The following is a 15,489-nucleotide window of genomic DNA, read 5'->3' as shown; positions in this document are numbered from 1 at the left end:
TCACCAGGGAGGTACAGAAGGCGAGACTGTCTTCCGACCCACTTAAAAAATGCCTACAAGTCCTCAATGTTAAATGCAGGCTTATGTTCCCCGCACAATTGAAAATCTACCACAATGGTGCAACCGTGCACTTTTCGGATCCTAAGGATGCATGGAACTGGGCTGAAACAACCCTGGAAGGCGACTGGAGATCGTATCGGAGACAAGACATTGGTAGAAACAGACAGAGACCAGAGAGAGCGCCGCCGGAGCGCCCACAACGAGAGATAGATGCACCACCGAATGAAGGCAAAGATTGATAAGTAACTCAGACTTGCTCAAGCAAACGATACTCGCAAGAATCCGGAACCAAAAGGTCGCCATTCGACCGACCTGACAATGAGGAGGAGGGTTGTGCTTACAGTAGAGCTGGCCACCCCGGTAAGCACAGACCCCCATGATAGTTATCGCCACTTGTTGTGGACCTGTATTTGTAAGTTAGGTTGCAACTATGTTCGGGCGACAGGTACTTCGTGTTGGGGTGGAGTATAGGGTGGGGGAAAGAGATAGTTTATATTGTTTTTGTATTAACCTAAAGTTATTATGCATTCATGAGGTGAATGAATCATACGAATCAGCACATACCGTCAGAGGCTACCCCCAGATGGCAGCACACCCCCTCCGGGACCAACCCCCTGCATAATGCCCCCATAAGACGACTCCACAAAACCTGTGAATCCAACCCTACAAACTACATATGGCACCCACACTGACCCATTCACCACCTTCTGAGCGACCCAAGTCTCTCAAACTGATCACATGGAACGTGAACGGACTAGGCTCCGGAATCTTGTGTTGCAATTCCTGAACAGACACTCCCCAGACATTGCCCTACTTAACGCAACACACTTAGCCGGGACTAACTGCACCCTCTTTTGGAGAACCAACTACCGAGTGGCATTACATGCGGGATATTCTATGGGATCCAGAGGGACGCTCATACTGATACACAAGCGCCTTCCATTGACAGTTGAGCGAGATCCCAGGGGTTGCTATGTGGTGGCCATTGGAAAGCTAGGGGAATAAACTTTAGCCATTGCATCAGTGTACTCTCCGCCAGGCTGGGGGAAGAATTATTAAAAAGTCCTGGTTATCCTCATGGCAAAACATCAACCCGACAGATGGGTCTTGGGGAGCAACTTTAATGACGTCATGTGTAACAGTAAAGATTGCACTCCCATCAGGGACCGCAATCTGAATATCTCCACTAATTTAGCCAAATTTGCATCAGCCCTGGGCCTCCGAGATGTGTGGCGACATCTTCACTCTGACATCGAGGCTTACTCGTTCCACTCTGGGGCGCATGGCTCCTTGTCCTGGCTGGATTACTTCCTCCTTCCAAGTACCAACATACACAGAGCGACTGCTGCGGATCTACTTTCCCGTGGCATCTCAGACCACTTACCCCTGACGATAGTGTTGGGCATGCGGGGTGTGGCTCCCCCCAAGTCATGGAGATTGAATAACTATTATTTGGGCTTCCCTGAGCTTGTCGACAAACTCACGGAAGCAACTAATGACTACTTTGAAAACAGCACCACTACGGTAGATAACCCTGTTATTATTTGGGAAGCGTACAAAGCAGTGCTGAGGGTGGAGATAATCTCCTGGACGGCAAACAAAAGGAAGGAACAGCTTCGGGAGCTAGCGAAGGCAGAAGCCAAAATGAGTGACTGGGAGGCCAAATACGTTCTTGACCCGAGCTCTGAGACCCTCACATCCTTTAAGGGCGCTAGAGAGAGGCTTCGGAACATCGAATTAGATAACGCTAAACACGCCCGTCGGGAGTCCAGAGCAAGGGTCTATGAGCAAAGGGACAAATCTGGGAAAATGCTGGCCTGGCTTGAGAGGAGAGACAAGGGTCAACGCCATGTCAGAGAAATTATAACCCCGCAAGACGGAGGATGCCACTCACTGAAATAGCAAAGGCTTTTGCGGACTTCTATGCCACTCTATACAGCACCCCGGTATCCCCACTGAGCCCCTCCCTGTTAGATGATATCATTCTGCCCCAGCTGTCGGAACAACAAAAAACACAACTGGACGCACCCCTTACCGAGACAGAGATAGCGGAGGCTATAGCCCAATTACAGTCTGGGAAAACACCGGGCCCCAACGGATTCCCGGTTGAGATCTGGAAAAAACTGGGCAGGGAAAAGTTAGCACCGTACCTCCACAAAATGTTCCACGGGGCTCGAGACCAGGGTGCTCTCCCGCCGGACTTGCGCAAAGCTACGATTGTTGTCATTCCCAAGCCGGGTAAACCACCTGAACAATGAGCTTCCTATAGGCCCATCTCATTGCTTAATACTGAAACCAAAGTCCTTGCCAAACTCCTGGCTAACCGGCTACAATCGGTCATTACCTCCTTGGTCCACCCAGACCAATGTGGATTTATGCCATATAAATCAACACGCATGAACATACGACGTCTCCACCTATTATTAGAAAGGGCCCCAATTATAGACAAACCGCTTGCATTACTAGCTATAAATTTTGAGAAGGCGTTCGATTCGGTTAGCTGGGACAGCCTCTGGGAAACTGTGGAGAATGGGCTTTGGTGACAATGTTCTGGGATGGATACAACTCCTCTATACAGAACCACAGGCAGAAGTGATGGTAAGGGCACACGACAGGGATGCCTCCTGTCCCCCCTTCTTTTCGCTCTTGCAATAGAGACACTTGCCTTATGGCTCCGTCGGAGCCAGGACTGGATGGGATTCAGATGGCCGGAGGGTCACGAGGACAGGGCGTCCTTGTACGCTGACGACCTCTTGATCTACCTGGCCGATCCGATACAAACCTGCCCCATAGTAACGCAGATGCTCATCCGCTTTGGTGAATTCAGTGGGCTGAGAATCAACTAGAGCAAGTCTATCCTTTTTCTGGTGAAGGGTGGTACACAAGCCATCCCCCAGGAATGCCCATACAAAGTGGAACCAAGCGGATTCCGATATCTGGGGATCTGGGTATCTGAGGACCTGACACGCTACTCAACCCACAACCTCCAACCAATCATGGACTGTTTTAGAGATGATGTCCACCACTGGAAACTCCTCCCCCTGACCCTTATGGGCAGAGCCGGCCTGTTCAAGATGATTACACTGCCCAGATTTCTCTATGTATTACAAAATGCCCCGCTTGAGATCCAGGACCCCGAATTCGACCGCCTCGATAATCTCCTTAGAGAACTCATTTGGTGGGGGGGGTCAGCCCCGCATTGCACTGGCCACACTTCAGAGCTCGATTTGGGAAGGAGGAATCAGCGTGCCCCGCCTCCGTGCATACTACTGGACCTCCCAGCTAGCGGTTGTCAACGACTTACTACATGGGGACCGGGAGTTACCACACATAAGGGCCGAAATTGCAACCATGCACGGTATAGATCCAGTACACCTGCTCTATCAGCCCCTCCGCAGACCCCCTCCACAAACAATGGCAGCTCATGTTACTATGGTCTGGAAACGGGCACACGCCTTTGTGGGCTGGAAAGATAAGATCACCACCGCACAACCCTTGTGGCACAATGGTAATCTGACGGAGCTTGGGAAACTTAAACCATGGTCCAAGTGGGAGGACGCCGGTATCACCAAGATCGGGGACCTCCTGGCGGGTGGGGAGCTCGCCTCATTCGAACCACTGCGACTAAAATTCCAGCTTCCAACAACCAAACAATATCACCATACCCAACTGGCTCACACCTTACGAACACATATACAGACAGGCTCTGCCATTCCAGAGTATACACCCATAGAACGTAACATATTTCCGGCATACATTCCTGCCAAATGCACCTCTATATTCTTTAACACCATGTCTTCCTTTGCCACTCCGGAGCTCCCTCACCTGAAATCTAAATGGGAAGAGAATGTGGGTGTCTTAGATCCGGAGGACTGGATCCAGATCCTAATGCACCCCAGGGAAATCGCCATCTCTTCCAGGCTCCGTCTGGTGCAACTGAAAATCCTACATAAAATATACTATCCTGTGTAACTATGATCCACAAATGGAAGCGTGCCCCAAACCCGTAATGCCTCCGATGTGGGAGAGAAACTGGAACATTTATACATATCCTATGGGAATGCCCTCGTATTCAGGCCCTCTGGGGTGAATGCTGTACGGAACGGTCTGGAATACTAGGTCGCAATATAGTACTAGATCCGAAAATACTGCTATTGGGTAAACCTGACGAAAGCACTGCAAACAAATGGGAAGGGTTGCTCCTCGCAATGGCCGCAGGACTAATGAAGCGAAACATTGAACAGAAATGGGGCGCTCCGGAACCCCCAACACTGGATCAGTGGGCAGATGATATGGACACATGTGCAATGCTTGAACACCGTCTACAAAGCAAGGGGCTGCCCTACTAAAGCTTCCAAAATTTGGGGGAAATGGGAGGAACGCGACTACCAGTAATCTTTGACATTTCAAAGGAACACGCTTTTGAACATAGGGAGGTGGCTATAGACGGAATTTGTTAGACTTCAACTATGCTTTATTATTGATTCACTCTTTTTGAATGCATATGTTTTGATTTTGTTTCGTTGTTTTCTTGCTGATTGTGTTTGTTGTTAAATCAATAAAATATATTATTAATAAAAAACCAATACGTATGTCGTTCCTGCAAGCTCGCCCTTCCGCCTCCTCCACCCTGTCTTCCAGGAGCTTCACTTTCTGCATGTGGACATCCACATCTTCTGTCGTCTTGCTCCCTGACTTCAGTGTTTTCCTTCACTTGTTCCGCCAGCTTGCTTGTGTGCTCCGCAATTGCGTGGACATCTTGGCGCAGCAGTGCCACATCGATGGCCACCGCGTCTATCTGGACCTCCAACGTGATTTGCAGTACACCAATCGCTTCCAGGATCTGCCGATTACCTGGCTCTGAGTCCTCGGGGGTCGGCAGTTGCTCCTTCATGTTGTCCTCTTCTTTGTCTCGCGAGGGTGTTTGGCTTGATGCAAACGTTTCGAGCATGGTTTGCTTGTTCTTTGTTTTGCCACCATTAGTCGACTTTTTCCTTCTGACCTCTGTCCCTCTACGGCGTGGCTGTGTGGTGGCCCGGCCCCCGTGCTTCTTGCGTTGCATTGCGCTCCTCTGTTACTGCTGTATCATCTGAGTCCGCCGTGTATCTAGTCCTTGGCTGTGCCCTGGCCTGGGGTGTTCCAATCAGGTGCGCCCTCACTTTCACGGTCACACTCCCTTGTTTCTAGTGGCGGCAGCCAGTGCCAGGCCCAAGGTCCAAAACTAAGCACCCCGGCCCTTTCCGCCCTTTCTGTAATGGTGCCCCCACTGTCTGCACCCAGTTATCTGCTTCAGCCTCCGTGTCCGAGGCCTTACTGTTTGTGTGTGATCCCAGTCACACAGCCGGGCCTCTGATTGGCTCTGTGCAGGGGGGAGGAGTAGGAGTCTCTGTGCAGTCCCAGGGAGTGGCGGGGGGGGGGGAAGCCCACTCTCTGTGAGGGCGCTTTGTGTGTCTAATCAGGGCCCCCTCACCCCCACCAATCCCTTACCTCCTTTACTGCCACTGCGACTTGTCTCCTCTCTGTGTGGAGGCCACATGCGGCATCCAACAGTCTGTTGTCCATAATGCTGTCTGCAACTGTAAGTGACCTCCACCTGTCGGCCCCTCGCACAGGCCGCATGCCTTATGTTTCGGCCCAGCCACTGCGCCGGGCCTGGGCTTGATTGTACGTGGGGGGACCGAGGCCCCCACACAGTCTTAAGGAGTGGCTGGGGGAGGGGGATGCTCTCTGTTCAAATGTGCGCTCGTGTGGATTACTGTGGTCATTCTGCAGCTGCTCCTTCAGGCACTATTCTGTATGTGCTCCTTGCTGGGCCGTCTTCTGGTGCACAGTGTACAGCCCTTGGGCTCTGTGCAAGGTTCCAATCTCACTTCACTTCTGGATAGCCTACTTTTTTTGGGGGGGGGGGCTGACCAGCCCATATTATAGATGTTCAGCGCTTTTCAATGTCCCTCACGCTACATCTTAACATTACGCATCTGTTAGGCTAGCTTCCACCAGCTCAGTTCCCTCTCCGGCTACTTTGTAACAATGTTGCATCAATTTCACTTGCTTCCCCCAGCTCGTCCGACTCTCTGGCGTTCCGCACTCGCCACTGTATCCCGCGTACTCGGATGTGGCAACTCTGCGCCTTTTGCAATCCTCTGAAGGGTTGGTGCCGCAAGCCATTTCTCTTCCCATCGCTGCCATGGAGATTATTTTGGATTAACTCCTTCCCGTCCAGATTCCGTAGCTGTGCACTTGGGATCGGGTTGTTGGGAGGGGTTTTGTGCCCTTTGCTCGGATGCTACCGCGGGGCTGGGGGACCGGTCCTCACTGCTGCTGCTTCTTGCCGCACTGATGGCGTCCTCTCCAGTCCTCCTTACCCCGATTGTGGCCACCCTGACTCTTGCATGCGCCGGCGCTCTGCGATCTCCAGCTGGCACTCTCTTGCTTACGGCGGACTGTTAGGGAGAATTCTCAAAATGTGCTAATTTCCCTTACCTTTTGAGACCCCCAGCAACTTTGCTGGATTTCTAGGATTTGATTTTGTTTACCTGGGAAGAGTGCAAGCCTTTTTTTTACCACTCTTCCATGTATTTTGATGTGTGCTTTACTTTTGTGTTCTTTGGTTATGGAGTTTTAAAACGGGCATCATCTTTTTCTGTGTGTCACACAGCACCTTCAGTGCAGTGGCACAGGGATGTATTTCAGACTTCCCAAGGTTTAAATACCTTCTCTGGGACTGACTACTGTCTCCCAGAGCATGTAAAGTTAAATTGACTTTACTAGTCCCTTTTAGATTTACTGACCCAGCACACACTATCTTCCTATAGAGTGCTGGAGGGGTTGCCTAGCTTCCCCTGAGTCAAAACACTCCTGTAACGGTCGAATGTTACCCGTTGCTACTTGAAATGGCTGGTGGCAGTGGTTTAGATCAAACTACCATGATTTTTCCCGACCGCGAACAATGGTAGCTAAAAATCGGGTCAGCCATGTTTTTCAATATGGCGCCCAAGACCTATCTGTAAAAACAGACTCTGGTCGACTTTTTTCAGCATTTCTTTTAGGAAAGGTCCTTCTTGTGTTTGTCTCTGTGCGACAAACCAGGTTTGGTCCCTTTGTTCGTTGGCCTTTGGTGGGCTTCGGTGCTGAAGCCCTCCTCTGGCGCCAGGGTGTCTGGGGTGGACAGGATGTGAGGGAGGTGCCCGAAACGCCATGTGCTTGGCCTCCTAGGAGACCTCAATCCACTCTGGCGTGATTGGCCGGCAGGCTGTCCGGCAAGGATAGCCACCCTGCTGTGTGAGTGACAGCCAGGCTGTAATCAATGGGGGAAAATTGTTTAAAAGCAGGTCTCTGGGACTTGCAAAGCAAAGTCGACCACTGGAACGAAAGAACCAAAGACGAGCTGAAGGAGGAGGACTGCTGCAACTCCTGGACGACCGGTGAAGCCCTGCTGCAGTTCCGAATTGACTGAAACTCCATTGACAGAGAAGCCCTTCAAGGTTAACTTCTTCCCTTGAGTTTGGTGGTAACAACCAACTCGCAAGTCACCTGGACACCGTCCCCATTTGGTCGAATTTTCATCAGCGTGCTGTTGAAAACCAGGTAGCCAAAGGGAAGCAAAACAGCTTGTGGACTTTAAGGCACTCACACCTTAAACCGACATTTTGCTAAGCTTTTGGCCTCTTCCCTGGGCAGTGCAGGAACCTCCCTATGTCCTCCTTCTTGTCCCCACGACTGAAGCTCAGGAACAGCGAAATGTGCTCGAACTGCCAGGAACAACTGCCTCAGATACAGCTCTTCTTCACTAACAAGGTACTGTGCAAACGCGGTCTGGAAATCTTTTCGGCCATCGAGAAGGTTCGTGGAACTTTTCACTTCTTTGAAGGCTTGTCCTTCCCTAAACATTCGTCAGACTTTTCGCCTAGCCAAATTCTTTAAAAATCTGTGGCGAAGGCTTAACCGTTATCTACCAGAACTGTGCTATCCTAGGCAAAGACTCTGAACCATTGACTTTGGCCCAGGCCTATGAGAAGAATTACTTGTTGTAGTTAACTGAAACCCCTTGCCCTGCCTATGAATGTATTTGGACTGCCTTTCTTATAACCCTGTCTTTTTACCCCTTTATTGAGTATATCAAGTGCCATTTTGCTCCCACTTCAGGGGAGCTGAACTTGTTCATTTACTTACCGGTTGTGTATTTGTGATTTATTAGTGTGTGATATTGAGCTGCTCTTGCTAGTGAAAGGTAAACAAGTGAAATGTTTTCTTACTGACTGTAAATAAATGTATATTCTTTTACCAAGAAACCTTGAGTAAGTGTTTGTTTGAATCACTGTATTTGTTGGTCCTTTGTCTAACTTGTTCTACTGCTCACTCAACTCTTGAGATAAGTCTGGCTGCTCAGCCTCTGCTACCACATAACGGTGTAGTACAGGCTTGTACCAAAGGTGACATTGTACTGACACTTGTAGTCTTAATTGCATGTAGTGTTCCCAAAGGGTACTGCATGTGATTCTGTCTAACACAGACTTCCACTCAGCAACAGCTGTTCTCGCTGCCACGTGTAATCCGAGCCCTTCCAATCCTGCATAGACACACAAGTTTGCCTTTTGTTTCTCTTCACGCTGCTTCTCTGACTGCAGCGTAATGGTCTCTCAGCACGGCCCTTTGTTCCCATCATCCACCATTTTGTTATACAGCGCAGGTCGGGCTCTTCGGAACTTCAGTTCCTCGATGCTCACTCCTCGAACTGCGGATCACTCCTCCTTTATGCTTATTATATGCCTGTGATATTCATGCCCCCATGGATGTTATTTGGACGTTCATGGCAGGTTTACAGCACCATTTCTTCTCTTGATCAACGAAGAATCAGCAGGAGCTCTCAGGAAACGCATCCTATCCCGCAGCCATCTAGCCACCCCCCCCCCCATTATTTTCATACGTTGTGATTAATACCCCATAAAGTCAAAGAATGACATACATTACTCACCGTAATCGTATTTTTGATGATTGTATCTGCTTAGATTCACATGCTGTGCATATAGTCCGACAACTAGTGGTAATCGCAGAGTATTGCATCTTTCTATCGAAGATCGAAAAAAGAGACGTCAACTTGGGCGTGATATCCCTAACGTGACGTGTAGTGTACCTATAATCCTTTATGCGTTGAGGTCCCACCAATTGTTTTTATTCTGTCGTGAGGCAGCCTTTCAAAATGCATGAGTGTCCTGGTCATCAGCCTCTTCTTCTTGCACCAAACTGCTTTCTCCTTCTCGGTTCCTCCAGGGAGGGATAGCTCTGTTGTTTGATTTTCCCTCTTCTATTTTAATTTTATCTTGGCCAATGGGAATTCGGTAAACACTAGACCACTCAGTGTTTCCAGGAGTGCTCTTCATGCCTACGCACTTCCTCCTCGTCCCAGTATATACCAATGGGAGTTCAATGGAGTCAGCCCTACTCTTCCTCGTCACAGTAATAGGGTTATTACTGACCCTACAAACATACAGAGGAAAGGGTATGTGGTTGTAAGAATGTAGGGAAAGGTGTGGAAAAGGTGGGTGGGTGTTGGAAATACTGCGTCGGCCCATGATATCCTCCTTGTATTTTAGAGGTGTAAACCCTCCTCATGAGAACCACCCCCTGAGTACTACCCCCAAGGGGGACTATCTGGTAGCAGCCTCACCTTCCTGACCTAATGAGAAAGGTCAGCCCACCCTCAGGGAGCACGGATGTGATCACAGGATTTGTCAAAATACTTAATGATCTTATGATTAGACTGACCAAGCTACAGTGGAAATACAGTTTACATGAAAGTTAAGATACAACAAATGAGCAGGAATGTGGACCAAAATAGCAGATACTCTAGACCACTATAATGAAGTTGCAGAGATGCAAACTAAATACTTTGAACGGGTTGTGGCAGCATGCAAGTATGAGAATTAGAATGTACCAGTAGGTCCCTAGCATTGGTGGTGAATAGAGAGTGGGGCAGGTTTGAAATAGCTGGAATAGCTCTGGAAGATGAAATGTGTGAAACGCACCAAGCCAAAATTAATATTTGGGAAGTACTATCAACCCCTGTACCCTCTACAGTACAAGAAGGTCCTACTCTGAAGCAGACTTGAATACTTTTTTGGATTCAATAGTTATCCCACAATTACCATGTGAAGCACAAGAGTCGCTTGATGCCTCCATTGTAATTGGGGAAATAAAAAAGGCAATCACTGACATGGCTTGTGGTAAATCACAGACCAAATGGGTTCTTTGTGGAATTCTTTAAGGAGTACGTAGACATATTAGACCAGTGCTTTGCTCGATGTACAGTGAAGCAACAGAAGTAGGGGATCTATTGCCCACCCTAGGAGAAAGCCTGGCAAAGGTAGCAAGAATGGGGTTTATGTAGGCCGCTGTCAATGCTGAATATAGATGAAACAATATTAGCAAATGTGGTTGCAAGCCGTATCCTCAAATATCTGTCCTCCTTAGGACGCCCAGACCATTTGGGGTTTATTCCAGGTCGATACACGCAAATGAACCTCCAAAGGCTATTTGACATAATCTCTGTGGTATCACCAGAAGACATTGCGGATGCAGCATTTCTAAATGCTGAAAAAGCTTTTGATTCAATGAAATGGCTATACGTGTGGAATGTCGGCTTTGGTTTGCTTTGGAACAATAGCAGGCTTTTAGTTATTGACTTTATGGGGTTAGGGAAGTAAACAAGGAGGACAAGCACCTATCAAATCATTCTTTAATCTCACTAGAGTTGAAATTGGGAAAAGGAATTGACCCTAAGCACAGAAACTGAATGTTAGACCGAAGCCCTGGGCCAGATGAGGGCTTGAAGCAAGGAATAAATAAAGGTAATACACTATTTGTTTATAAAAGCGGCACCTTCACCCTAAGTAATCAGAGATGCGTAAAAAGCACCTGATTCGGAGTTGGGGTGTCAATGTTAAAAAGGCACTGGAAACAGGATAAAGCCCGGAGATGAGATCACATCCCTGTTTCAATTGTGACATGATATATGGCACCCTCTCTTGACGAAACTGTTTTTGATCTGAGAGGATAGCCAAGGCAACACGTTTGTCTTGGTAGCAAGAAAACGTAGAACACAGGTTCTAATCCCAGTGTCCTGCTTAGAGAGACTGGTCTCTGGTATTAAGCACGTTATAAAAGAATTAATTCATGGTATGAACACCACTCTTACATTTCCGAACACCTCAATGGAACTGCAATGATTCCCAAGTAAAATAAGGGAGAGAAAGGTGGCCCCTCAAACAAGCAGCCAGTATCCTTCTAGATGCTCTTTCTAATGTCTACACGAAAATCCTCATTGTAATGTTGGCGATGTTACGCATTGAGTTTAACTTCTTGACAGGCTTATGCAGAGAGTCTGCACTATTGACCAAGATTGAACTTGCTACTACAGAAATATGTTGTGTTGTAACATCAGATGTTATCTCTAGCATTTGTTGACTTAGTCATCATTTGATACAGTGACTCGAGAGATACTGTTGAAAGTGCTGATTGACCCCTAGAGATGATTAGAGTTGATAAATGTGATTCAATCTCCATGTTGGAGTAATTCTATAGATGTTCATTGGGGCACAGAGGGGGTTGCACCCTAAATATTTCCCAGTGTCAGTAGGTTTTAAACAAGGCTGCATCGTGGCTCCTCTATTCTCCGTTTCCGTCAACAATCTAGCTATTTCTCTCACTGGGCTGAAAGCAGATGCACCAACCTTGGATGGGGTGAAAGTAGGGTTGCTTTTGATGTCTTGATTGATTATTCTATTAACGCAACATACTAATCCACCATTTCCTGAACATTGAGTCTGAGCTAACTTCTAACTCAAAACTTGTAGTTATGTGTGGGTTTTGTGTTGGTTTCTCTTCTAAACCTAGACAATACTACCAGACGATCAATTACATGAGGCTAAGCTTAGACTATCCTTCACACTTTTTTTCTCAGACAAGGCTAAATTGGAATACCCCTTTTTTTGGCTGAATAATAAGGCAGACATTATCAAAGTAGTTCTCAAGCCACAGTGAAGGGGCTATTCTGCTAGACAGAACAGAATTATGAGGACAAACACATTTCAAGAAGACAAGCCTGAAATACCTGCTAGGTTCGGCTCCAGTAGATTGCACGCTTTTTCTTATGCCCAGCCTTCCTCAGGCCAGAAACATGTGTTTAATGTTGGTGACCATTTCGGCACCAGGTAAGTGTAAATTGTATCTATGCCCGAAAAAAGGTGATCAAAGCGCCCTTTATTTAAGTTTTAATAACAATTAATCTTTCATATATTTTAAAATATACTTAGATCCTTGGAATACAGATAATATCCTTATTAGCATATGGAAATCATTTTTGACCTCTCAGCCAATCAAATTGTGCAGAATGCAGTCAATAATTATTGTTATTGACTACATTCTTGACATTCTGGTATTCAACGGACAGCAGGTCTATGCATTCCTAAAATGACAATGCAATTTCTGAGCAATATTTCTTTGAACATGACAATCCAACCAAACTTGAAGACACCAAACATGGAACGATGTGTGACTGTTTTAAAGAAAACCCGTTCATTTTAACATTGCACCTAATGAAAGCTCCTTCTTAAACTATTACAGTTTAACCAAGTTTAACCAAGTTTGCAAATAAAATGCTTACCTTATAAAGACATTTAATAAAGCTTTTTGTGTGTTTTACACAAAATTAAACGGACATTTACTTCACCACCATGTCTCCAAAACCTTTTTTTGCCATTACCACCATATGCTATAAACCATAGACCTTGTGAGGCGTCGTTATTGCTTGGGATAATGACCCTTCATCAGCTTATGGCCCCCGGCGACTCCCTCTGATGGTCTATGAAGCTATATCATTAAACATAAACCATGAACCCCGGAACCTCCACAGAAATCTTGCCTTTTCCTCTCATCCTGTTGAATCAAACTTCACCCACTGCCTTTCAGAGCCGCCGGAGTGCCTGGAAAGCATGCAAATAGCATTATTACACGGTATAAATCATAATAACATAACTTAATTGTGTATACAATATTGTTGGATGCACATGCAAATCTTACTTTATATTGTATGGTTCATGATTATATCATTTCAGCAGCCATGGTAGCAGGTTTAACACTTTTGGTTTATCACAGTTCCATTTTAAGTAGTATGTGCAGGTAGCCGATTCTTACTGTAATTTCTTTGAGACTGGTTATGTTGTTGTAAAGCAAGGGGAGCATTTCAGGGAAGACATCGTGGGCATGGAGTCGTTCATCTTACCACAGAATACATTGCAATTTTACTAAGGGGTATAATTCCTTATTTTATCTGATGACAAGCAGGACCCAGTTTTGCCTCTTTTGCTCTGTATTGCAGGAGATTTCTCGTTGGTGTCCTGACTGCCTAGTGGATCTTAATGTCCACAATGTTGTGGTTGTACCGATAGTTTATGAAGTCTGATTGCAAAGCCAACTTGCTTTCATGCTGTTTCCTTGTGTCGGACCTTATCCATGTGTACCCTATAGCTTGACTGAATATTGTGGCATTCATTATGTGTATGCTTTGCGTTAGCTGGCACTATGCCTTGCAGACTCCTTCCACACCATTAAAGGCAAAATGAAAAGCCAGTGGATTCACCTTAACTGCACCATATAAGTAACCAGTTAGCTAAGGTCTCATCAAAATCTGCTACCATTCAAAAGAGGAAGATCCAATGGATTCACCAACATCTGTCCTCACATGTTAGAGCCATCTTCCTAATTTCTTCCTCCTGCTACCTACAAATGTTTTTCTTGTTTTGGGGTGTGAATGCTTGCAAAAGTATATTACCTGAAGCTTTGCTCTCAATCCTAAAACCCATTCTATAGCTATTATTTCGCCTGGGCATTTGTACCTGGAAAGCGTTAATTGCGATTGAGCCAATGGGAAGAAATGTAAATAGTTTTTCTCACAATGTGTGAGAAGCTGCAGTTATATATATGTTAAAGAAGATTGAAATGAATTAAACAGTTCTCATGCACACTGTAATGTACTGATATTTTTTTCCTTTCTCTCTCTCTGACTTTCAGGATCACTGACCATGCTGTTGTCAATGGGAAGGGATGATGGTGTCGGGCAGATCAATGGTTGTAAAGTGGCACGACAGATTGTTGTCTTTGCCAAGAGCAAGGACTTGTTTGTTGGGAAAAGCTGGAAGGAAATGGGCCAGACCATGCCAAAATAGTATAGCTGTGACAAAAAGAAACATACAAACATGACTGTCAACATTTAACTGGGATTTGACTTGAATATATGGTATTTATATTTCTTTCATGGAAGGGACCATTGAAGCAGGCATGGGTCTGCTGGATAGGTGAATTCACATCCGAAGAAGAGTATGATCTGGATTGAGCTAATCGCTCATGTCTTGCATCCTTTTTTTAATTGTACATTAATGTTTTATAATGTTTATTGCATTTATACGGTTACAAATACTGGCAAACAGCATTTAGGGCACCTAAGAAGAAAATCAATTACACACGAAGCCCAGGAACCACATTTAGCTTAATCTCTTATATTAGTGTTAACAATAACCTTGCTTTACAATTACTGTAAACATATGAGAAGCGGGCCATTGAGACGGTTAGATCAATATAAAGACGTGCTTCCATTATGAGATCCAAAATAAGACCATGCTTGATGGGCAATCCTTAGTGTTGGTACAAGTGATAAGGCAACAGTAAAGGGAAACGGAATACCCCTTGCATATATAAGATGTTTGCAATGGGGACAGTGGTGGTGCTCTTAGTTTTCCAGTGCCCAACCTAAGTTGTCCATAAACATTTGTAATACGGACTCTGGTACAGTAGGAGCTTTACTTATACAAACGGTTGGCTTCCTTCAAGAGGACCCAAACAAAGAACAAAAACCCTGAAGTTTAGCTAGAGATGTAGCGTTGTATGTGGTACCCTTTTTCATGGAATAGGGATAGTTTTAGCATGTTCTTAAAGTGGATTCTTCGAACAAAGAACAATAATTGTTACATAAACCACTTACCTCTTTCGAAACAGCCTTGCACTCTGTTTTCCCTGGTTTCCATTTTGGATGTTGGGATGCCTTTGAATATTTCTACACTACTGTTTGATATTCTGTATTAAATTGATCATGTACTCATTTGTGTCCAGTTTCATGGACATCAATGTTCATCTTTTTGATATCATCACTAATAAACTACGTGATGCCTCTATTTGAGATGTAGGGCAAGCTCTGTTTTTTGTATCTCTAAACGTTTGTTTTGCCAGCATCGTCGGTCAGATCATGATGCAGGGTTGGGATGTCAGATTTTATCTTTGATTTGCATATCAACGCTTTTTCAGTTGTAATGTGGTGTTCTTGTTAGTGCGTGTCCAAGCGCTATGAATATTATATTCTAAATAAAGATTGCAGCTGCA

At 45.9% G+C, this 15,489-nt stretch overlaps 1 protein-coding gene across 2 annotated transcripts in view; it reads left to right on the top strand.

Annotated features, from left to right (window-relative positions):
• The window catches only part of AIFM2 (AIF family member 2), a 488,087-nt gene extending 472,803 nt beyond the window's left edge, over window positions 1-15,284 (top strand). For both annotated transcript variants that reach the window (XM_069610711.1, XM_069610712.1), the window contains one exon: window positions 14,128-15,284. In XM_069610711.1, coding sequence (XP_069466812.1) covers window positions 14,128-14,282 — 155 coding nt within the window. In that variant the 3' untranslated portion in view covers window positions 14,283-15,284. The remainder of the gene's footprint in view (window positions 1-14,127) is intronic.
• The last annotated feature ends 205 nt before the right edge of the window (window positions 15,285-15,489 follow it).

This window comes from Ambystoma mexicanum, chromosome 8, assembly GCF_040938575.1.
Source record: "Ambystoma mexicanum isolate Mex_15411 chromosome 8, UKY_AmexF1_1, whole genome shotgun sequence".
Lineage (NCBI taxonomy): Eukaryota > Metazoa > Chordata > Amphibia > Caudata > Ambystomatidae > Ambystoma > Ambystoma mexicanum.
Note: the sequence above shows the minus strand (reverse complement) of the source record. Positions and strands in the feature narration are given on the sequence as shown.